This window comes from Typopeltis vanoorti, chromosome 8 (assembly GCF_054136105.1).
Source record: "Typopeltis vanoorti isolate ZY-2024b chromosome 8, IOZ_Tvanoo_1.0, whole genome shotgun sequence".
Lineage (NCBI taxonomy): Eukaryota > Metazoa > Arthropoda > Arachnida > Uropygi > Thelyphonidae > Typopeltis > Typopeltis vanoorti.
The window spans coordinates 118,229,439-118,255,401 of record NC_143556.1 but is presented as its reverse complement, the minus strand read 5'-3'; the positions used below and the strand labels follow the sequence as shown (position 1 = coordinate 118,255,401).

The following is a 25,963-nucleotide window of genomic DNA, read 5'->3' as shown; positions in this document are numbered from 1 at the left end:
ACACAAAAAAAATGTAAAAACTCTCATTAACTTATTTTAAACATTTTTATAAACTATGAAAACTATCTAATATATTTTACTCTATTTGTATACATAAGGAAAATATTTTTATTCCTTGAGGGTATATATATCAGGAATTTGATGATGATGATAACAAAATAACCATCCAAAAACAAATGTAAAAACCAACAGAAAATATGATAGTAATACTTGAATTGTATATTTATAAATATTATGTATACGTGATGAGAATAATAAACTTTGTATTGTATAATATTAAATATAGCATCAAAAATTTGATGAATATCACACATTTAGTAAATATAATTAAAACTGCAGTGTCTTTTCAAAAAAACCTCATAGTACACCACATTAGCTTGTGTTCACTATGTACAATATGGAGACCAGATGATGCCCCTAATGCAAAAAGCTAAATGTCAAGTTAATAAGTTTAAATTAAACACATTTACTAACATAATAGTAGTAGATTCTACAAGTTATTTAGAATAAAAATATACTTGTAAAATTTTAAAGCCTAAATCACAATCTATTCTTCTCACCTCTTCTACGCTATTGGTACAGGGAGTTATAGGTCTACCATTAACAATGGGAGCTGCTACATGATCATCCTGAATAAGACTAACTGTAGAATCTGACTGATTGACAGCACTATCATAATCTTGGTTATCTTCATCATCAGCATCCAAATCTGAAGGACTAATAAAATATTATAAAAAATGTACATCTGTATAAGACATAATATATATACACAAGAAACAACAACAGAAACATTTTATAAGCAGCCCTAAATCAACAATTACAAGTTCTTCGTTATTATGCACATTTCAGAAAATACATAAACACCTATTACAGTTGACTCACTATTGCAGAGTCCTAAGCACCAGAGGAACAGTTTGTTAAAGTGGATAGTTTGTTTTAATGAATTTCTTTTAGCATAGCATTGTATAATTATTGAGCATTAGATGGAACTTTTTAACAGTGTGCCATAGGGAGGTGAATTTGTTATAATGGTGTTTGCTATTGTCAGAGCTGACTGTGAATAAATGTTGAAATATCCTAGAATAATATACTGCATGTCAATTCATCCATATATTATTCTGGGATCCAGGTTGGACAGATTTTATAGAAACTAATATTTGGAACTCATACAAAAATTTACACCATCCCAATTTTTCTTCGATCAGAGCATTTGCAGAAGCAAAAAAGGACAAAACGCATTGAAATTATATATATATTACAAGAACCATATTCTGCTACAGAGAATTTAAAAACAATTTTGAATCTATGATTAACACAAGATTTTCAAGTAGCACCATTTTTTTGTTTCAATCAGATAATTCTACATTGACTGAATGGAATTTAATGAAATTTGGTATTTAAGTTGAAAGTTTATTGAAAGTTTATTTTTCACTTGGTTAGAGTATAATAAAATTAGTTTAATCCTTTATCCAAGTGTGAGCAAACAAAGTTTGCGCCTGAAAGTATCTTCAGGACTGGGTTAAGGTGGTACAACACCAGGGAACTCATTGCAAAGGTGGAGCAAGCTACCAACCCTCCTATCTCAGTATCTCCTATAATGCAAAACACATCTCCTTGCAGATATGTCTAATGTTATGCATTAAGGGAAGGGCCACTACCCAGACTAGTTTCGACCTTTATTGAGTGGGAGCCAGGCCCAAGTAGAGATACCAGGCAGAAGCATTAGCAGGTCATCTCCACCTATAGGAGTTGCCAAATGGTGTGCCACCCTTTTTTAATAAATTACTCTGGATTTAGAGAAAGATGTTGAAAGTTTATTTTTCACTTGGTTAGAGTATAATAAAATTAGTTTTCAATTAGACCATTTGTAGCAGCAAAATTAGGCAAAAGAAAATTATTTTAACATGTCCCTAAATTTTAGAACCACCTCCAGATACCATATTACTTCCTTCAGTACATTCCTACCAACAGAATACACAGCCTTCCTTCCACACTTCCCAAATTTTAAAACTTTACTAGAAACAGCAAGTCACTGAAATCATCCTCACTGGCATAATGCTTTTATCCCTCTCCCCTACCCCACAACCAACCAAAATTATTAGTTAAATTTTTAAAAAAATTGTAGTGCAGTGGAAGATATACAAAAGCTGTTGGAGAAAAACACTCAGCTTATAGCAGGCAACAAGCACCCCCACTTCACCTCACACTCATCCTATGCTGAAGCATGCTATAAAGTAGCAAAACCACTTTAAAACAAAAATCAGCAAATGCAAATCTGACTTCATAAGGGCCAACAGCACAGAGACCTATCCAAATAAAAGATGTGCCTTCTGTTCACCTGCAAAGGCCAATGGTGCAACTTCTACTTACCAGTTACTAAACTAATTAACTAACTTACTTACACAATAACTTCTACTTACAAAAGATAAAGCTGATCTCCTGACATCAGTATTTTCCTCCCACTCCTGCATAGATAACCAAGGCAAACTGCCTCCTACAATACAAGCAAATGAGCATCATATTCCTCCTGTGATTTTTCAGCAAAAAAAACATCAGAAGGATACTAAGTGACTTGGACACTAAAAGGACCTCATGTCCAGATGGCATTACTCCGACTGTACTTAAACATTGTATTCCAGACCTATTCTCTATTATATCTACAATCTTCTATACTCAGCTGGCACTTATCTCAATGCATGGAAGCAAGCATGTATCAAACCTACTCCAATAAGAAAGAAGTTGGCCATCCAACTACAGACTGATCACTATCACCTCAGTCCTCTCCAAAATAGAGGAGAAAGTCATCAATGGATTTCATTCCACTATGGATTGCACTCATCCAGAACCATGACAGTTCTATTCTATTAGCCTGCATCACCCACCACTAGATGCATACCATGAAAAGGTTCGGAGAAATATTATGATTTTGTTCTTGAGATTTTAAGTGCTTCTGATCATGTTTGGCATCAAGGCCTGCCTTCCTTCAGTCTACCTGCTGCCCTTATAACCGGACAGGATAGCCAGCTTTCTCTCTGGTCATTCAATGAATGTCATGGTGGATGGCACAGTCTTTCAAAGCTTAGCCACCAATGCATGTTCTATTGCCCTCTTTCTCTTACACTTAAGTTGATGACAACACACTTCATTTATCCTACTCTTTTAACAAACCATGTAATGAGTTTTTTGTAATGAGCATGTGTAAAATAAACCATGTAATGATGAAGATGTTGAAAGTTTATTTTTCACTTGGTTAGAATATAATAAATTTAGTTTAATCCTTTATCCAAGTGTGAGCAAACAAAGTTTGTGCCTGAAAGTATCTTCAGGACTGAGGTAAGGTGGTGCAACACCAGGACGACTCCTTGCAAAGGTGGAGCAAGACTACTATCACACCTATCTCAGTATCTCCCATAATGCAAAACACATCTCCTAGGTAGAGATGACCTTGCTAATGCTTCTGGCTGGTATCTTCACTTGGGCCTGGCTCCCACTGAAAAGACCTCAATAAAGGTCGAAACTAGTCCTGGTAGTGGCCCTTCCCTTAATGCATTACATTAAACATATCCACAAGGAGATGTGTTTTGCATTATTGGAGATACTGAGATAGGAGTGATAGTAGCTTGCTCCACCTTTGCAAGGAGTCGCCCTGGTGTTGCACCACCTTACCCCAGTCCTGAAGATACTTTCAGGAGCAAACTTTGTTTGCTCACACTTGGATAAAGGATAAAACTAAATTTATTAAAAACTATGTAATAAGTTTTTTGGTTTTTGTAGCTGCTGTTTCATATCTTCCATTTTTGTCGCGCTACAAGTTTCTTCTAATATGGTGTGATTGTTTGAATTATTAGTTATTAAGTTATATAAGAAACAGGATTGCATCAATGCCAAGAGAAATGAATGTTAATCATTCAAAGAACTTTGTTGCCTGTTTTGTTGTCCACCGTTTCCTTCTTGCATTGCCACAAAATTAGCATTTCTTTCTCCTGAATCAACATATTCTTTTGTAACTGATAAACTGGCACAAAGTTCACTTTAAATCTTTCAGAAAAAGCTGAACAGCAGTATTCATGACAAGAACTAGAGGGCACAGAAGTGTTTTATAATAGAATGACAAGATGCAATAGAATTGCATATATGTTTGTACGTTGTTTGCCAAGTGCCTGTTTTACTATTTTATTTATTCACAGAAATGCAGTTGATCTAGGTCACGAGTGATTTTTATTTAGGACTGGAAATCAAGGATCAATTGTAATATATTTAGTTACAATTATTCTGGATATGGTTATGTTTATTATACAATGATTAATTATACTAATCATTGCTAGGAAACCTTCGGAGAAGAATCTGTACACAGATATAGATGCTGCATGGCATGCATGAGAAAGCATTATGGAATTAGTCCAGAAAATATTATATTGTATGGACAAAGAGAACATTATATAAACCAGGGAATTTTGACAACCTTATATAGGAAATAAAAAGACTTAAAGTTGATGTGATGGGAATCAGTGAAACAAGATGGCCTAACATGGGAAAACTAGAAAAAGATGGCTTTTACATTTGTATATTCTGGTGGAGAGAAGCATGAATATGGAGTGGGTTTCATGATTAAGAAAGACATCTTTAAATCAGTAATGAGGCTGTGGCCCATAAACGAAAGAATAATACTTATTAAATTAGCCGCAAAGCCTTTTAACATCATAATTATCCAGGTTTATGCCCCTACGATGACTCACAATGATGAAGAAATAGAAGATTTTTATAATAACTTACAAAAATCTATAGAATATGTAAAATCAAATGAAATACTTATAGTGATGGGTGACTTGAATGCAAAGGTTGGAGAAGGGGAAGAAAATCCAGTTGTTGGAAAATTTGGACTAGGCGACAGAAATGAAAGAGGTGAGAGATTGATACAATTCTGCATTCAAAACAACTTGTGCATAATGAATACTTTCTTTCAACATCCAAAGTGCAGACTGTATACTTGGACAAACCCAGATAACTCTATAAGAAACCAAATAGACTTTATAATGATAAATAATAGATACAAAAATAATATAACCAACATAAAAACATACCCAGGTGCTGATATAGGTTCAGACCATAACCCTGTTGTGTCCACTTTAAAAATTAAGCTAAAAAACATTTCTAAAAACAATCATACTGAAAGACATGACTTCACAGTTCTGAATATACCTGAAAACATAATTATTATTATTATTACGGGCAACTCCAGGGAGTCGTTAGACTCATCAAGGGAGGCCCCAAATCATATTCATCACAACTATTCGACATTCATACAGTATCTATCATACCTCGCCTTAAACTCATTCACTGTCACAGCATCCACCACAGACTCTGGGAGTGCATTCCACTCATTCACCACTCTAAAAGTAAAGAACCCAGCTCTAATACCTTTACTAACCACACTTTTGCCCAGTTTCCATGGATGTTCCCTAGTCCTCCCACAACCAGCCCTGTTCTCAAAAATATCTTCTGAATTAATTTTATATAAACCTTTCAGTAATTTGAATGTCTCAATCATATCTCCCCTCCTCTGCCTATCAACTAATTTTTGCAACCCACAAATCCTCAACCTGTTCTCATAAGGTTCATTCCACAGACCTGCTATCATCTTGGTCACTTGCCTCTGGATCCTCTCCACCTCCTACCCATCAAGAAGAAACCTAGGTGACCAAATCTGGGCACAGTAGTCGAGATGGGGTCTTGTCAAGGCTCGATACAGAGGAACAATAACCTGCTTGTCTCTGCTTGCCAATGTATTCTTCAGCAACCAAGTGATTCGATGAGCCAATTTGGCCACTTTTGCAATGTGCCCCCTAAACTTCAACTCCTTATCCACCAACACTCCTAAATCTCGTGCCTCATCAATTTCCTGGAGTACAGTTCCACCAATGTAGTAATCTGTTGCTAATCTTTTCACCCCAAAATGTATAACCTTACATTTTGCCACATTAAATTGACATCCATTCACCTTAGCCCAGACCTCCAATCTATCCAAATCATCTTGCAAAATTTTGACGTCATCTGCATTCACTATTGCCCTACCCAACTTTGCATCATCCGCAAACAAATGAACTGTTCCTCTCAGATCCTTTCCTATATCATTAATGAACAAATTAAACAGCAGTGGTCCAAGAACAGATCCTTGTGGCCCACCACTAGTCACAGGCCATCTTGTGGAGTCTACTCCTGAATAATCCACTCTCCGATATCTCTCTGTCAACCACCCTCCTATCCATCCCACCAATCCTATATCTATCCCCATATGCTGCAATTTACTGATTAGAATTCCATGTGGTATCCTGTCAAAGGCCTTAGCAAGGTCCAGTAGAATCACTGTAAACCCATTACCCATTTCCAGTTCAGCCGTCACTGTGTTATAATACGTGTTACTGAGGCATGACCTACCCTTCACAAAACCATGCTGTCCCCGATACAGTATCCCATTTTCTTCTATCCAATCTTGTATTTTCCTCTTGACTATTTTCTCCAAGACCTTGATAATGATTCCTGTTATGCTGATTGGCCGGTAATTTTCAACAGCAGCCTTGGAACCACCTTTATGCAGCGGAACTATTTTCCCCTCTTTCTACCCCCTTGGGACTGACCCAGACCTGAGGCTCAAATTAAACAAAATGGTCAAGGGCACTGACAATTCTTTAGCCGCTTCACGTACGACATGAGCTGGTATACCATCCAATCCCACAGATGTATTGACATTGAGGTTCTGTATCATTCATCACAATTCCAGTATAAGCTGTTGGTTCTTCCATTCCTGCAATGTCACCACCTGGATGATATACTCTTGCAAAGTGCTCGCTCAGTAATTCCACTATATCGACTGATTCGGTTACCTCCCTACCCTCAGCATTTTTTAAGATCATTCTACCATGAACATTTTTCCTTTTACTTGCAACATATTGAAAAAACTGTTCGGGATTCTCTTTAGCCTGCATGGCCAATTTTCTTTTGTAATCCGCTTTTGCTTTTCTTACGACCCTTGTTACCATCCTGGCCTGAGCTTTATACTGTTCCTGCACCTGCTGGTCACCTTTCTCCTTAAATTCCCTCCACAATTGTTTCTTTTTTTTTGCAGCTCAAGCTTAGTAGTGTTATTCATCCATTTAACCCCTACTTGATTTATTATTCAGACTCTTGGTATACAGTCAACCATTGCCTCCTGCAAACACTTCTCAACCACCTCCCATGCACTAACAATATCCAGCCGTTGCAGTTTAACATGCCATGGCACTGAGCCAAGCACACACCTAAGCTTGTCATGCTTACCAGCCCGGTAATTCCACATGTACCGTCTTAATTGTAAATTCCACTCCTTTAGCCACCTCCCATGACCTGATGGTCACTCTCACCAATTGGTGGCAACATGGTCATGTTCGTTACAGCCACATTCTCAGTTGCAATTACTAGGTCAAGCACTCTCTGCCCCCTGGTTATTTTCCACTACATGCTGCCTCAGATAGTTGTCCCTTAATAACTGCATAAAATCCAATTCCTTCCTCCCATGTGCCCTCTCCTCTTTCCAGTCAATGTTACCATAATTGAAATCACCCATAATAATTACCCTCCTTCCACTCATTTCTTCTATTTGCCTATGCATACTATCCCCACCATCTATTCCATCACTGGTCTATAGCAGCACCCAATTGTATATTTTGTTCTGCTAGATTCTATCTCACACCAAACAGCCTCAAATGTGCTCTTTTCTCTATCCTGCAGTTCAACTTGTATACTCCTTGGCTGCAACTCATCAGCTATCATCAATAACACTCCTCCCCCCTTTTTATTCACTTTGTCACGCCTGAACACGCTATACCCGTCGCATTCAATCGCACTAGCTTTATCATCTTCTGTCAGCCATGTTTCACTAATACCAACAACCTGTGGTCTGGAAGTGCCAACCAAGGCCAAAAACTCTTCCTTCTTGTTCCTAATACTCCTGGCATTAGTGTACATGAATTGCAGAAGCCCATTTGTCCCATCCCTACTTTGATGCCTTATACTAACTATCCCATTCTGATTTGATGTCCTTCGTACTCGCTCGGGCATAATATACTCATTCATACACTCAACTGCCTCCCTAAAGTCTGCATATCTACTCCCCCCCCCCCCTCTTAATAAATCTAGTTTCCCTGAGTCTGTACATCCACTTCCACATCATTCATCAACACTTTTTCAAGCCTCCGTACACCAACTCCAATTCAAATGTAACCCATCCATCTTATATAAGTCCTTTCGCCCATCGAACTCATTCCACACATCCACAAATTCCACACCACTCTCCATGCATAACCCACACATAAAGTCATTGGCAATTATGGCCCTCCTTCTAAACACTTCACTGTCATACCGCGGTAAAATACTCACCATCCTAACTCTCTCACTCTTTTCTTTTGCTACCTCAAGTAATTCCCTCACATCCTCTATCATTTCCATTTTGTCCTCTTTCAAATCATTTGTTCCTGCCACAATTATCATCTCTTTCACTCCCTGTTTTTGCACTCTAATAGATTCGCTGATGTCCTTTATGTTCGCACCCGGCTGGTACGACTTCGTCAAACTCTCAACTATTACACCTCTTAATAGCAAATCCCCATACAGCACTCGCTCCTTCATTTTATTGACATTTACAAATATTCTATTATTTGTCGTCACAGACTTACACCGGTTATTAGTCGGTACGTTCAGCACACATTTTTCCATACGCTCCAGTTGCCTTTTCGCTCTGTGTATCGCACCGTTCAAACGCGCAATTTCACTACTCACATTCATCTCACCATTTTCATTATCAATCAAATCTTCCATTCATTCTGTATTTCTACCTTCATTTACACTTTCAACGACGCTCTCACACCTATCTGGCACTACCACGCAATTCTCTATCACACCGCCATCAATGGTGTTTAACTCAGAAATTAGGAAGAAATTAGATCATGTAGGATATAAAACAGAAGACAGTATACTTTGTAACACAGAGGAAATTGAAAACAGGTGGTCAAATTTTAGAAGTGCAATATATAAGACAACTAACGAGGTTATCCCAAAAATTAGATACAATAAGAAAAAACCCTGGATGACTGAATCAATACTAGAACTTATGAATGAAAGACGAAAAAAGAAAAATACACAACAGTATAGAATACTCAGTAAAATTATAAAAAATGAATGCAGGAAAGCTAAAAACAAGTGGCTAAATGAAAAATGTAAAGAAATAGAGGAACTGGACAAGAAACACAATAGTAAAGAAATGCATATATCAATCCAAGCCCTGACAAATAAAAAGAAAAATTTCAACCATAATCCTTATAAAAGATCAAAATGGAAAAATGCTACTAGAGACACAAGATATCATAAAAAGATGGAAAGAATATGGAAAAGAACTGTTTGACTCTGATCGCACAGACGCACCAGATATACAAAATATGGATGGTGAACCAATTACATATGAAGAAATAGAATGCACTCTAAGTCAAATGAAAACAGGTAAAACACCAGACCCTGATCAGGTCCCTATTGAATTGTTAAAGAAAGTAAATGAAAACACACTTAATGACCTAAAGGTTATTTTTAATAACATCTATGATACAGGATACATCCCTGATGATCTAAGGAAATCCATCTTTGTCACTATTCCCAAAATTCTAAGAACTTTTGAATGTACAGAATATAGACTAATAAGTTTAACAAGCCATGTTACAAAATTACTACTGAGAATAATCATAGAAAGAAATAAAAGGCACTTTGTCAGTAGAAATAGAAGACACTCAATCAGGTTTTCAAAAAGACAAAGGTACAAGAGAAGGAATCTTCAATTTGAAAACATTATGTGAAAGAAGCCTTGACAACCAGAATAGCATATATCTTTGTTTTATTGATTACACCAAAGCATTTGATTCAATAGATCACAAGAAATTAATACATATCCTACAGAATAATGGATTAAAAGGAAAAGATCTACACATAATTACAAATATATACTGGAATCAAATGGCCTCAATAAGATATAAAAATACATATTCTGGCAACTTTGAAATCAAAAAAGGAGTAAAGCAAGGATGTGTCTTATCACCCTTACTGTACAATATATAGAGTGAGCAAGTTTTTAAAAATATTTCAGAACTGAAGGGTGTAAAAGTCAGAGGTAGGAACTTCAACAACTTCAGGTATGCAGATGACACAGCTCTAATAGCTGAATCTGAAGATGATCTTCAAAACTTAATCACAGAAATTTACAACAGAAGCTTAGACATGGGACTAATTATTAACCTAAAGAAAACAAAGTGCATGATTATATCAAAAGAACCAATAAATAAGAAACTGAACATAACTGATAACCAAAAGAAAATTGAACAGGTTCAGTCTTTTATACATTTGGGACAAATGTTTACAGACAGAGGAAATTCCCTTAAAGAAATAAAAAGAAGAATAGAGATAGCAAGAAAAGCCTTTACTGATTTGAAAACTATTCTAACATCCAGAGACATTAATATAAACACAAGAAAAAGATTAATAAAATGCTATATCTGGTCAAGCCTTCTCTACAACAGTGAAACTTGGACTATAAACAAAGAAGCAGAGAAAAAATTAGAAGCTTTCGAAATATGGACCATCAGAAGAATGTTGAAAATACCATGAAAAATTAAGATGTTTTAAAGAAAGCAAAAATGAAAAGAACATTAATGAAAATAATTAAAGAGCAAAAACTTAAATATTTTGGACCTCTAACTAGACAAGAAGGCATTCAGAAATTAATATTAGAAGGGAAATTGGATGGAAAAAGAGGGAGAGGTAGACCCAGGTGAATGTGGTTTGAAGACATTAAGGACTGGACTCGCTTGAATTACCATAAATGTTCCTGAGCAGCAAAAGAAAGAAAAAGGTTCTGTGACATGGTTGCCAACCTCCTTCTAGGGTATGACACTTGAAGAAGAAGAAGATGGACAAAGTATAGGAACTGTGCCTACTGTTGATCTTGCTTACAGATATGAGGTGGGAGCAGCAAAGAGGGAGAGGTAGATCCAGGAGAATGTGGTTTGAAGACATTAAGGACTGGACTCACTCACTTGAATTACCATAAATGTTCCAGAGCAGCAAAAGAAAGAAAAAGGTTCTGTGACATGGTTGCCAACCTCCTTCTAGGGGATGACACTTGAAGAAGAAGAAGATGGACAAAGTATAGGAACTGTGCCTACTGTTGATCTTGCTTACAGATATGAGGTGGGAGCAGCAATGCTTTGTTCATCCTAATGTCAGGAATATGTGTTGCCTTTCCCAACACTAAAGGGACATATTTTTTTGATGCCTTCCCAAGTACTGACAAGGTTCCAAAAGTAACATCTCCTGTTTTGGTTATCCATGGTATAGAAGATGGAGTAATTGATTTCTCTCATGGACTAGCAATTTATGAAAGGGGCCATCCCTGGAAGTTGCAAAATGAGGCTGTGAGCAAGAGGGTGAGGAGTGGTTTCTTTGCATGGAGGGTGGTTGAATCATAGAATGCATTGTCTGATAGAGTGGTGAGAGCAAGAACAGTCAATGAATTCAAGGAATGGTATGATAGACTATGTCTAGGAAGAACAATGAATCTTTTGACTCCATGGAGGCAGAACAATAATAATAATAATTGTGTTTTTTGTAGATTAAACATTTTGATTTTGGTTAAAAAGTGTTTAAAGACTCAATCTCTTAATGAGGCGTAATGGGTTTAATAGTTAAACAGCAATTTAAGAGGCTAAAGTACATATGAGATATACTGGGATATAAACCTGTGTGCAAGGTTAATTAGGGGTTAGTTTCAGGTGTTTTCTTTTTGTTTTAATTTAAGAATTTTAACCACTTGGATTTTGTGAGTGAGGGAAGTAATCTAAAGTGAGAATCCACCAAAAACAACAAAATTATTTTATGTTTATGAATAATCTAAAAAAAACGGGATGCAGATAATATCCAAGGCTAATGAGTAAACTTATATGTCCCAGTAATTATTTTCATGGAAAGCAAAAATTTTATTTTAAATTTTTATGAAATAATAGCTGAAGAATCTTCCTTTCAGTAATGCAAAACAAACAGAAGTAGGGGATATTAAAGATTTGTGTTTATTTCATAACTACTATGTGTATGTATGTATATATATATATATAATCTTCTTCATCCATAGTCTATGAAGACTGTTGGGGCACTATAAAGGTGACAGTCCTAACATATTCTCTCCAGATGTTTCTGTCTTGGGAATCCCCTTAACAAAGTGGAGAATGAAGAATTAGTCCACTTTCTAACATTATCTATCCAAATGATTCTAGGTCATCCCTATGTATTTTATCGAAGTCCAGCCCTCCAGTGATAATTTAGGTAAGCTTTCTGATCTACATATGTGGCCCAGTTTCCAACATATTTAGTGATGATATTTTCTTGTGTTCTAGCAATGGAGCAGATTTTTCTTCTAAACTTGTCATTTGTGCCGTAATTCAATTACTCATCTTCTTTTAGCAATGTCCAACTCTCACATCTGTATAGTAAGACATTGTTAACAAGGATATAGATGAGGTAGTCTTGTATCTAGCTGTATTTCATTGTTCTTCCAAAGTGCCTATAATATATGAAAGGCAACAGTTGCTTTAGCAATGTGTGCTTTAATGTCATGTTTAGAGTGGTCATCTCTATGTTGTATGCTGCCCAAGTAGGCGAACCTTTCTACTTCTTCAAATTTTTCATTATTAACTGAAACTTTCATAGGTTTATTGCCTGAATACATCATTTTCGATGTGAATGCTGATCTTAAATCTGTAATTACTAAGTGCTGTAAAAATTCTCTTAATTCTTGTAACTTATGTTCATTCTCTGCTATTATGTCAATGTCATTGGTAAATCTGAGATTATTGATTTTTTTGGCACCAACTGTAATTCTAATAGCACACTGCTTGCCTAAGACCACATTTATTATATATATATATTTATTTATTTATTATTATTATGTGACACCTCTCCGTCTCTACCATTCAAATCCACCGACTACAATGAACCACACCTACCAACATCATCATCATCTACACCAATGCCATCTACAACCCACTACCACCACTAGTATTTTCACAGACAATCACAAACATCTATGCCCACAGCAGGATTCGAAACTGCTGCCTTTTGACTGGAGAGTGGATACGCTAACCACTCGGCCAACTAGGTGGGCAGTGAACCAAATATACAGCAACTAACAAATTAATCTGAACAAGCAGAATTTTCATCAAGTTTTTCGTTTTGGTTTGGTTTTTGTTTCAGTTCGCGATTTTTTGTTTTAGTTTCAGTTCACAATTTTGGTGTTGGTTTCAGTTTGCTATTTTCAGCTTTGTGGCATGTTTTAACCGTCTCTACGATGTTATTAATCTCCCAAACAGATAGGACGTCTATAGACATTCAGCTAAATCTGGATACGATTCAGCCCACCTGTTTAAAGAACCAGGATAAGAAGTGCAATTTGACTGTCCTGTCCATCAGAAGGTGTGATAAACCCTCACACTGAAGAGAACGGGTAATCAGATTATCTCATGTTCGTAGCTACCTCTCAGTTGCCTATAACACGAAACGCACATCCTTGTTCTATGCTGGGTAACTGGATTTTAGTTATATAGGATAGACTAAAAATAGAGAAATTATTTATATTTTTGTTTTCTCTTTTTATTGTACAATACAATTTGGATTTCTGGACAAAATAAAGGTCTTGCATAATTTCTTCACTTAAATATTGCCTTACCTTGGAGAACCAATTTCATTTTAATTTTTTGCGCTAATTTTTTTCTAATCGCTTTCTAGACAAAACATTTTGCTTTGTTCTCGAAGAAATTAATTCACGATAATTATTTGAAATATTCTTTTTAAAAAAAGAAAAGAAAACCGGCTGCCGACGTTCCAGATTATAATATTTTTATTTTTGCACAAAACCATCAAAATCGAATAATACTTCACAGATTTCCTTTAGGACACGCTGGAGCAACTTTGCTTTATAGAGAATAACATGAAATTCTTTAATCATATCTTTAATTTTTTCTTTATATTATATAGTAATCTACTGTTCTTTGTACTTTCACTTTCTTGGTTTCCCTGTATAATCAGTCTTTATAAAATGAAATAAACGGTTATTATTTAAATTGATATGTATATATTTTCTGCTAGTTTATATATTTTTCGCCAATTTTAATATAAGTGATACTTTTGCATATATTCTCTAATACAAAATATGTATATGTGCATGCATCAAATGTGAAATCTCATATTTTCACAATAGAAATGAACTTTATTTTGACTTTGATAGCATCACCCCCCCCCCCTCTCCCGTTGCAACATTACCAGACACCCGAAAGCTGTTATGAAACATAGGTACAGTTTTTATTTCATTCGTGATTTTTCCATAATAATTGTTCCACATAACGTTTATTTTTTTCGACACAGAAACTAAGTTTTGATTATTATAAATTTGCAAATTATAAATAAGAAAATATACATATTGTTTCCCTATTATTATAAATCAGGAAGTTATGTGACGTTGGCTAATAGGGGAAATTAATATTTAAAAATGCTGTCATTCTGCAAATGCAATATCAGAATATGCTTCAAATGTCTGCTAATCAATCAGAAAGATGGAAAAACAGAACAAGGAATTTCTGCCTGTAAAATATTCAGTTATTGCATGAGGTATTTTAGTGTGCTGCCCTCTGGGCATGTTCTTTTGATCTGGTTTCCAGTGGGGGGGGGGGGGGGAGAGTTCGTAATCTCCATTAGTCTACAACTTGTTACTGGGCAGAAAGGAATATTAGAAAGTATACCCAATATACAATTCATTTGTGAGATGCCAAGCAAGAGCAGCAGCAGCAAGCAGTAATTTTTTTCAAGATAATTATCAAATAATTTAGAATTTTTCGATAATAAAAGTGAAACTGATCACTATAAATAAAGAAATCATTTTTGGCATAAATACTTCATCAGCCTATAAAAGAAATGTCAGTTTTATTGTGTTAGGATATCTGAACAACAGACAACGAAACAAGACATTCTTGCTTGAGGCAATTTAGTGCGACTTCTCGGAAACTTTCTGTCATGTGTTTCTCAAAAGAGTAATCTATGACTTTTAGCTTTTCCTCTAGGTAAGAGGATTATTGTCCAGCATTTCTGAGATGTATTTCAAAAATAGCAATCAGCAGAAATAGAAGTAGTAATATTTAGATTTTTTTTTTAAAAAAAAGAAACAGAAATAACACAATTGAAATTTCTTTGTGTGGTATACAGTTTTACATGTTGAAAATACAGCATAGTAATTTCTAAATCTTAGAATAATTTCAGCAGACCGATGATTTCAGATTCAAAGAAAGAGTACAGAATTAGAAGCTTCGATATACAACAATATTACTGCTTTATTTCTTTTGTCAAAATCTCTTATTTCAGTTTCTACAGCTTTGAAAACTGTAAAAACTGAAATAAGAAACTTTAAATTTCTACAGCTGAAACTGAAAACTTTAACTTTCTACAGCTTTCAAAGCTGTAGAAATTTAAAGTAGTTATGCAACTCAGTTCCAGGACAGGAGAGGGGGAGGTTGCAGTAAAAAATCCTAAAAATGAGCATAAATTTTTAATCATTCCATACAGGATATCCTTCCTATTATATTTTCAACATATCTACAGTGGTTAAACACTGGATATTATAGTAATGTGCATCCTACAAAAAAAAAAAAAAACCTCTGTTGCAATTTTCAGCAAAAGAAGAAGGCGAAGAGTCTCTGATAAAATACCATTAGGTATAAATTTTTGATACTAAAAAGACACAATATCGGAAACCGAGTAATGCAGTTTATAATCATTTGCTGTTCATAAAAAAAAAAAACAATCGTTCCTGAAATTGAAATGCGACAATCCATATAAAGTTATTTTGCAAAGAAAGAAAGCAAAATGTCATATTTATTTCACTAAATGTTATTTAAAAATATAAATATTTGACAAAATATTTTAAATGCAAACAAACATTTGAAAATTCACAAAAAAGAATCTATATTGTCAGTAAAGTGGAGAAAATTAACTATTACTAAAGTATATTCATTGCAAAGGCTGATCTATAGTCATTTCAGGATTGATTATTTATTTTGGCAAATGTGAAACTTCTATTTTTGGAAAGAGACACAATAAATAAATTGTTCAGCAAAAAAAAAAAAAAAAACGATCAAATATCCAAGTAGAGTGAAAAAAATTCGAAGTAACAGAGTACATGTAAAGACAAGTGAAACAAAAGTCGCTCGACCACAGTTAATCCGCTAATGGCTCTCAAATCGCCATTAAGGATTAACAGCGGAGGAGGGTAAATACTTGATAAAAGATAGAATGCCGATGAAGTTTTGATCCATGAAAAAGTCTGGGGTAGTCTTGCTATTTCATCCATCTTGGCCGGAAGAAGGGTTAATGGTGTAATGCATTTTTAATAGTGTAAACATGTTGGCATTTGTAGCATTTTATTCATTTTATGTAGCTATAAAAGGGATACATCTCCCTTTTAAAAAAAGTGTTCAAAAGTATGTACTCTTTCTCAGTACACATCAATGACTCGGAGATAAATTGTCAACAAGGTTTGGCTACTGTTAATGCAAATTTAAAGAGGTTTAGGGAGACTGGTACCTTTCCTCCTGAAAAAAAAAAAAAAAAAAAAAGTGAGCAAAAAAGGGAAAACTACACATACTCAAGATTGTTTGCTAGTTAGGAAAAGCAAAGTGAAAGATTGTCTGCGGTAAATAGACTTAAATAGAGATGTGGCAGAAAGCGGGATTAATGTTTCCGACATGACAGTCCGTCAAAGATTGTTGGAAGCAGGGAGGACTGCCCACAGACCAAAAAAGAAACAACTGTTAATGAAGGCTATGGAGAAAAAGAGGGTCCAGTGGGCAAAAGTGTACAGATATTGGACTACTAAGAAGTGAAAGAAAGTCATATTCTCAGATGAGAGGCCATTTCTTTGTCCAAGGAGCATGAGTACCCTATGTTCGGAAATCAGCAGCTGAGAAGACTTCTCCCGTCCACCTTCAAAAACTCCTAAACACCGAGCTAAAAAGATGTTCTGGGGTTGTTTTACACATGATGGTCCAGGATCACTTGTGCTTGTTGACATGCTTGAGTCTGATGGAAAGTGACCAATACATAAAAATATTTGAAAAAAGAGCGGTCCCACAAATCCAGAAAGAAAATAATTCATCTGATAAAACAAGATCTCGCTCCATGCCACACTCCAAAAAAAGTGAAAGAGTCCCTCAAAAATCAAAACAACCAATTGCTTCAGCAGCCAGATAACTTTCCTGACATTAACCCAATAATGTCAGGAAAGGGCCATAGTACAAAAGAGACTTGGAAAATTAAATTGGGATAGAAAAGATAAATAAATACAATCGATTATAAAAGTATGGTTTCAAGATGCAAAAATAAGTAAGATAAATGTGTTCTACATTGGCAGAATCCATGCCTAAGCAAATTAATGAATTTATTAGGAACAGAGACACACATATAAATTATTAATTGGAGTTTAATTTTAATAATTTCTAATTATTGTTTCGAATTTTAGTTTAATACTTATTTTCTTGCAAAATTAAAATTTTTCTTTAAAATGTGAGTGTTCGGATTAATTTTTTGCTACTTTATATATACTTATGTATATGAGAGGATGGTCTGAAAGGTTCTCGGCCTCGACTGTAGATGGCAACACTATCAGCAAGATTTTTTTTTCCTAAGTTTTTACATCTGTCATAAGCATCCATGTGAAATTGCAAGCCATTCTATCAAGTACTTTTTTTTTATACGGCTGTCTGAAGCAAGATTGTTGTCTGTATCCATTGAAATGGATACAATTGAGTATCGTGCGGTTATAAAATTCTTTGTAAAAGAAGGTTTAATGCCAAAAGAAATTCATTCGAAGTTCATAAAAGTTTATGGGCACTCTTCTCCTTCATTTTCGACAATTAAGAAATGGGCAGCCGAGTTTAAAAGTGGCCATACCAGCTTTGAAGATGATTCATGTGAAGGACGTCCAGAAAGTGTAACAATACTAGAAATTATTGATCAAATGCACGATATGGTATTGGATGACCGGCGAGTCAAAGTTCGTAAAATTGCTGAGACTATAAGCATTTCAAAAGAATGTCTAGGATATATTTTGCACGAAGAATTGCAATGGAAAGCTTTGCACAAGATGGGTTTTGCACTTGCTCATAGCAGATCAAAAAAGCACTTGCATGAAAATCTCTGAACAGTTTTAACAAGAATAAAATTGATTTTGTGCATCAATTTATTACTGTGGATGAGACTTGGATTCATCATTACACACCAGAATCCAAACAGCAGTCAAAACAGTGGACAGAAGCTGGTTGTTCAGCGTCAAAGAAGATAAACTCGGTTCCATCAGCAGGAAAGATCATGGCATCGGTGTTTTGGAGGATGCTAAAGGCGTTTTGTTTATTAATTATCTTGAAAAGGGTAAAACAATAACTGGGGAATATTATTCCAATCTTTTAACCACACTAGACGAAAAAATTCATGAGAAAAACCTGGTTTGCAGAAGAAAAAAAAGTATCTTTCATCAGGACAATGCACAGGCCCACAAAGGTGTTTTGGCAATGGGAAAATTAAGGGACTGCACAATGAATTGTTGAAACATCCACCCTATTCCCAAGATTTGGCTCCCTCTGACTTCTATCTCTTGTCAAAACTAAAACTGTTCCTCGCTGGTCAGTGTTTTTCTTCTAATCAAGAGGCGATTGCAGCTATAGAGGGATATTTTGCAGTTCTTACTGAGCACCACTACAGGGATGGGAAAACGGTGCTGGAAGATCATGTTGAAAAATAAAAATAATTTTGAAATTATAACTTTGTTTTTTCATTGTTGGGCCGAGAACTTTTCAGACTGCCTTCGTAATTATATCATTATCATCATCATCATCAGCCATCGGAAAGACCTTCATCTAGCCATTGCTGGATGAAGATCTTTCCAAGATTACTCCAAAACTGTCTGTCCATGGCTCTGCTTTCCTATGTCACTCCTGCAAATCTGATGATATCATCAATAAGCTGATTTAAGTCAACACGTGGTTGTCTCTTTCTCCTCTTGTGGAATCCAATTCAGGTACTTCTTTTGTCCTTTGTTGTTCTTGTTTTCGAGCAACATAAGACATAAGAAATTATGTCTTATCAAGGATAAGACATGATTTCTTATCCATGTCTTATCCTTTTGCAATTCAGTCTTGTGATACCAAGCATACTTTTTTGCCGTAAGAAGTATTTCTTATTGTAATTGTATTCTTGTTAATTTTTGAATTTCCTTTGCATTAAGTGTCCATGTTTCACAGCCTTATGTGAATATAGGAAGAATACATTGGTTAAAAACTCTTCTCTTCAGAAATAATGATAGTTGGCTTTGGAATATTGACTGTAATTTTCCAAATGCTTTCCAACAAGCATCATATGTCTTGATTTGATCCATTATATTTTGTTCCATTGACATTTGTTGTCCTAAATATATGTAATGATCAAGTCTGTAATTCATGTGCAGCTGAAGCAAAGATAACTATGTCATATGCAAAGTGTAAATGGCTTAAATATCTTCCAACTGTCTTCATACCTTTCTCTTCCCAATCAAGAAGTTTGAATATTTCTCTAGGCATGATTGCGAATAATTTTGGAGATATTGTGTCACCCTGTCTTAATACCTCTCTGCATTTCCACAGTAGAGATGTTTCCACTGAAATGAACGACATAAGACCAGAGAAGAGCCAAGAATTTTATAAACCAGTGATAGTAGACTGATGGATCAGTAATTCATCTTCAAATGGTTGCAGTCGAATCATGAGATGGAACTACAACCAGAGATAGATATGCCACAGCAAAAAGAATTGAAGAATTTTACTCAGTATTATATCAGGATGATGAGTTAAGTGAAGAAGAACACAACTATAAAATAACTGAAGTGCCAGAGATTCTATCAAAGGAAGTTATTTGGAGCATTAAAAGATTGCAAAATGGAAAAGCTGCAGATGAGGATGGAGTTATAGCTGAAATTCGAAAAGCAGGTGAGGAAATGATCTACAAAACCCTTACAAAACCTTAATTCTGATATATATATATATATATATATATATATATATATATATATTATAGACCTCAAAAAATTGGGTATCATTTCAACACACTAGGAGCAAGAGCCCACCGACTCATTACTAACAAGGCTGAACTAGTCAAACAACTTCAACATTTAAGATATACTTTACTTAACACGTTCACTGCCAACTATGAGTATACTCGTAGTTGGTATATGAGCATCACAAGCCAACTACGAATATACTCGTATGATGCTTACCGCCGGCAATGAGATTACCCGTACTGACCTTGAAGAAGTGAAAATGCTTGGCGTGCGAAGCTAGCAGCGAAAGTGTGTATACTCGTAGATGGTATATGAGCCTCACAGGCCAACTACGAATATACTCGTATGTTGATTACCACCGGTAATGAGATTACCCGTACTGACCTTGAAAAAGTGAAATTGCTTGGCATACAGTAACAAACTATGCCCGAGTAGCGTGGCAGCGAACATGTTAAAAATGGCTATAATGACTACATTATCTGCGTACTACTCAACCAACATAAGACCAGAGAAATTTCTAATGAAGAAGAAAACAGAAAATTCATCATGCTTATATATACAGGGTGTCCCAAAATTGACGCAAGAAGTAATTTTGATAGAAAACACAGGTTTTTAATTAAAAATTTTAATTTCTTATTGATTCATAAAGTATAAGGTTATGCATGGAATAGCATATCGGGTAAATGGCCTCCACGGCTTTGCTGGCAAATACGCACTCTTTTGTCGAAATTTTCCATGACCGTTTTGCATAAATGTGGCTGAATTTCATTGATACAGCGCTCAATTTCCTCCTTCAAGGCGTGGGTGGTCATGGGCTTGTTGGCATAAACCTTAGGCTTCAAAAAACCCCAAAGAAAAAAGTCCAATGGCGTTAAGTCACATGATCTGGGCGGCCAATTCTGATCACCAAAACGAGAAATTACATGACCAGGAAATGACTCATGCAGTAATTGAATTGTTTCTCGGGCTGTATGGCATGTGGCACCATCTTGTTGAAACCACATGTCATCCACATCCATATCTTGCAATTTAGGCACAAAAAACTGGATTATCATGTCGCGATAGTGAGCACCATTAACTGTTATTGCCTTACCAGCCGCATTTTCGAAGAAGAATGGACCGATGATGCCTCCGGCCCAAAATCTGCACCAAACAGTGACATGTTGTGGATGCATTTGTTTCTCAACAATCACTCGTGGATTTTCTGAACCCAAAACGCGACAATTTTGTCGATTAACGAAGCCATCAAGATGATAATGAGCCTTATCGAAATTTGCGAACTGTAGCTGCCAAACCTTCATTATTTTGAAAATATTGCTCAACAATGAAAATGCGTTGTTCTTTCGTGTAGCGCTCCATTTTTAATAACCCTGAACTGTCAGCTGTCTTTTTTTTCTTGTTGGCAACACTTTACTGCACAAATGGCACTAAATTTAAATCTTGCGTGAATTTTGGGACACCCTATATTAGCGCTGTTTCCCTAAAACTAGCAAAAATACTTAAGGAATATAAAATCAAAGATGAGATCACTACTCTGAACCACAAAACCTTGACATAGCCCACTTCAATGTCTGGATGTTTATCAGCTATGAAGCAATTACCAGTTATGTTATTATGGACAGACAGTAAAATCAGCTGAACAATGTACTGAAGAACACATTCCAGATATTGAGTACCACAGGAGTGAGACTCAGCTTTGTTATCACATGCACTATCTTCAGCTGACAAAGAATATGCTTCACAAATGAGACATCAAGTTTTATTCATAAATCTGACCTATTACACCATTGATATGATACAACAGAGAGAAAAATCTGATAGTCTTGGGAAATGACATTAGATCCTAAACAACTAAATATTAACCCAAGTATAAACTTGTCTGAGTATATCCTAGCCTTCATTAGCCAAACACGTGCACATGAATGCATAAAACATACACAACATTCTGAACAATTGGAAATATTTTAAAATAAACAAGGTTGCCACCTGTGATGCAAACCACGTATTGACTGCTTCTTTGACCTCATCATTGTCTTGAAACCGCTGGCCACCAAGGAAAGATTTCAGATGTTTGAACAGGTGAAAGTCATTTGGACCGAGGTCAGGATTATATGGGGGATGATGGAATTGTTCCCAGCCAAAGGTGGTGAGAAGTTCTTGTGTTACGTCGGCCACATGTGGGCAGGCTCATATCATGAATCAAAACAATGCCCCTGGTAAGCATGCCATGCCGCTTATTTTGGATTGTACAATGCAATTTCTTAAGGGTTTGGCAGTACATACTCGCATTGATTGTGGGTCCTTGACCAAAGAAGTCTACCAGCAAAATTCCTTGTCTGTCCAAAAAAACACAGTGCACATGATTTTCCGAATGGAAACCGTTGTCTTCAATTTCGTCTTGACTGTTTTAATGGAGTTTGTGATAGGATGCTATTTGCAAGCCTATCTGTTCAGCAAATTGTTATTAAATTGAGCCATCCGTTTCAACAATCGGTGGCACCATTATTGAGATGGAAGGGCAGAAAGTCAATTGCAAGTGCCACCACACTCACCGAAAGTGACATAGAGTGCTATGAACGATAATATCTAAAAATGCCATTTGTCGGCTAATATGCTCAATGCAAGTTCTGGACATAGACTGGAACACAAACCTGCACAAAATCATTCAGAACTGAGGCTCACAACATGGGTTTCCATGGCAGGACATCAATATGCAAGCCCCACATTATCCAAACTAAGCTTGTAAACTCTGTTATGGAACAATGAATCACACTACCACCTTCTACCAAGCAGATGGATGGGTGTGGGTATAGCGAATGCACGGGGAACGTCTCTTACCAAAGTGCATAACCCCAACTATGAAATTCGAAGGTGGCAGTGTGATGGTAATGATCCTGATTTTCCTGGTTTGGCTTCGAACATCTGTTTGTGGGACCAAGAAACCGAAATCCGAAAGGTTTCTGGACAATGAAATGCTTCTTACTTTGTGGCTTCAATGCCACAGAACTGACCATTATCTCTGTAAGTAAGACAATGCACTGTGTCATACGACTGTTACTGTATGGTTCTTAGACATGAATGTTGCCATACTTGACTGTCCTCCACAGAGCCCTGATCTTAACCTATTGAATGTCTGTGGGATGAACTGGAGCATCAGGTGAGGTCAAAGGGCATTGGTTCCATCTCATTGGATTCCTCATACAGCATCTCATTGGATGCTTACAGGAAAAATGTTTCAAATTCCCATTGATCACTATCATATGCTTGTGGAGATTATGCCCTGTAGGATTGCTGCAGTTATCACAGCGAAAGAAGATGCTACATCTTATTAAATATGATGAAATATGGATTGATCAGTTTATTTTACAATGTGGAAATGAACAGCTGTTATGCCAGTGAAACTTAGTGCATAACCATGATTCATGTTTTGCACGAATAAAGTAATTAGTGCAAAACATGCACTAATAACTTTATTATAAATAAAGTTTATAATAAAGTTGCAAGAGCATTAGATGAGGGAAAGGCATAGACTGCCATTTTCTTAGACTTAGCGAAGCCATTTGACAGGGTGCCACATGTTAAGCTGATATTTAAGTTGCAGCGCATCGGCCTGGATGGCAGATTAGTCAACTGGATTCAGGATTGGCTGTCTGATCGGTATCAGAGAGTTGTGTATGTGGGGCAGTTTCAAGGAGGCAGAGGGTTACAAGTGGAGTCCCACAGGGCTCAGTACTGGGACCTATATTGTTTAACCTTTATATTAGTGACATTGTCAGTGGATTGCAAGGGGATATTCAGTTTTTGCAGATGATGCGAAGCTGGGAAAGATTATTAGTAATAGTGCAAATGTGGTAGCCCTGCAAGAGGATTTGAATAAGCTAGATAGATGAGCAAATGAATAGGGGTGTCAGTTTAATGCAGCAAAATGTAAGGTCTTGAGGTTTGGGAAACATTGATGGGACGCTGCATATTCTATGGGAGGAGTTATACTGGAGGAAGTAGGGGAGACAAGAGATCTGGGATTGATAGAAACCTGAAATTTAGGGGACATATTGCAAAGGTGGTGAAAGTAACATAGAGGATTGCTGCAATAATGAGAAGAACAATGACCTGCAGAGATAAAAGGGTTATCATTCCATTGTATAAGACTGGTCAAGATCACACTTTTAAACTGTTGAAAGGTGGTTACAGGGTTGACACTAGGGAGTTCTTTTAATTGATTGAACAAAGGCAAGGAGTGATGACAAGAGGCCATCCCTGGAAGTTACGAAAGGAAACCGTGAGCAAGAGGGTGAGGAGTGGTTTCTTTGCATGGAGGGTGGTTGAACCATGGAATGCATTGCCTGATGGAGTGGTGAGAGTGAGAATGGTCAGAGTTTAAGGAGTAGTATGATAGAATGTGTTTCTTAGGGGAACCTCCCCTCGATGAGCCTTGAGAGACTATGTGTTTCTTAGAAAGGACCTCCCACGATGAGTCTTTTGACTCCATGGAGGCCTGGATAATAATAATAAAAAAAAAAAAAAAAAGGCAAATATACGAGCACCTGGGAAGCACTTGTGTCCTATAAGTACTGTAAGCTAAGGTAATTCGAATGCCATAGACTGTATTCTCAAAAGCTCTCTCATCTTTTTTTTCAAAATTTTCCAAGTTTATATATCTACTCTATAATATAAAAATAAGCCTTTTTCTGTAACGTTTTTGTGTCAAATTATTTGATTTGAAACTCAGGGCTACCCTGAGTGTTGAGTCTTCAAAACTGGAGTCATCAGAATTCAAGGAGAACTGGCCTACCATTCTCACTTAAATGAGCAACCTATCTATCATGCAGAACCTTAAACCGCTTTACACACCGGCATGCATTCTTCACAACACGTTTCAGCAACACCCTCCACTCTATGTAAAAAATTTACTTCTCACCTCACCACATGTTGTAACGCCTGTAGTGAAACACAAGGCACATCATGGTAGTCAACCTCCTAGATAAGAGATGACACTTGAATGGGATGGGGGATGCATTAAGGTATACTGCATATGAAAATGCAGTGGCACAGCATATCCAGTTCAGTATTAAATTATGTTCTAAATACAAAAAATAAGCATAACCATTATTAAAATAATCTTCAATGCAAAACTAAAAAAGACTTGCCTTTTATTAATTCTTGGAGGAAAAACTCTTGATTGGCTTGTTAACTGAAAATAAATATTACATTTACTTTATATAAGCAATAAAATATATAGCAAGATTAATTCAATTATAAATACAGTAACTCACAAAGCAGAAAGAAATCAGGTATTTTTTAAGTAAAATAATCCAGAATATAGGCATCACTAGTCAAAACCACTTAGTTCTGCAGTAGATTGTGATTAGAAATGAAATAATGATTGTTTAGTGCTTCGTTACTGTTCTTCTGTTTGATGCTGTCAAAAAGTGAAAACTGTACGCTGTAGCCTTCCCCTTATCTGCAGATTTGCTTTCCATGGTCAATCTCGGTCCAAAAATATTAAATGGAAAATTCCAGAAATAAACAATTCATAAGTTTTAAATTATGCACCGTTCTGAGTAGTTCTTGGTTATCAGATCAAATGTCACAATATTGCAGTGCTTGTGTTCGAGCACTGCAATATCGTCTTTCTTGGTCTTTCTTCCTCTTATTTTACTTACTAATGGCCCCAAAATGCAAGATTAGTGATGCTGGCAATTCGGATATGTCAAAGAGAAGGTGTGAAATGCTTCCTTTTAAGTGAAAAGGCAAAAGTTCTCAACTTCA

At 36.0% G+C, this 25,963-nt stretch overlaps 1 protein-coding gene across 1 annotated transcript in view; it reads right to left on the bottom strand.

Annotated features, from left to right (window-relative positions):
• Positions 1-25,963, bottom strand: part of LOC150104308 (PRKC apoptosis WT1 regulator protein-like) — a 134,119-nt gene that overhangs the window by 37,723 nt on the left and 70,433 nt on the right. The window contains exons 3-4 of the mRNA XM_090396454.1: positions 25,342-25,385; positions 561-717 (exon numbers count right to left, since the gene is read on the bottom strand). Coding sequence (XP_090252580.1) covers positions 561-717; positions 25,342-25,385 — 201 coding nt within the window. The remainder of the gene's footprint in view (positions 1-560; positions 718-25,341; positions 25,386-25,963) is intronic.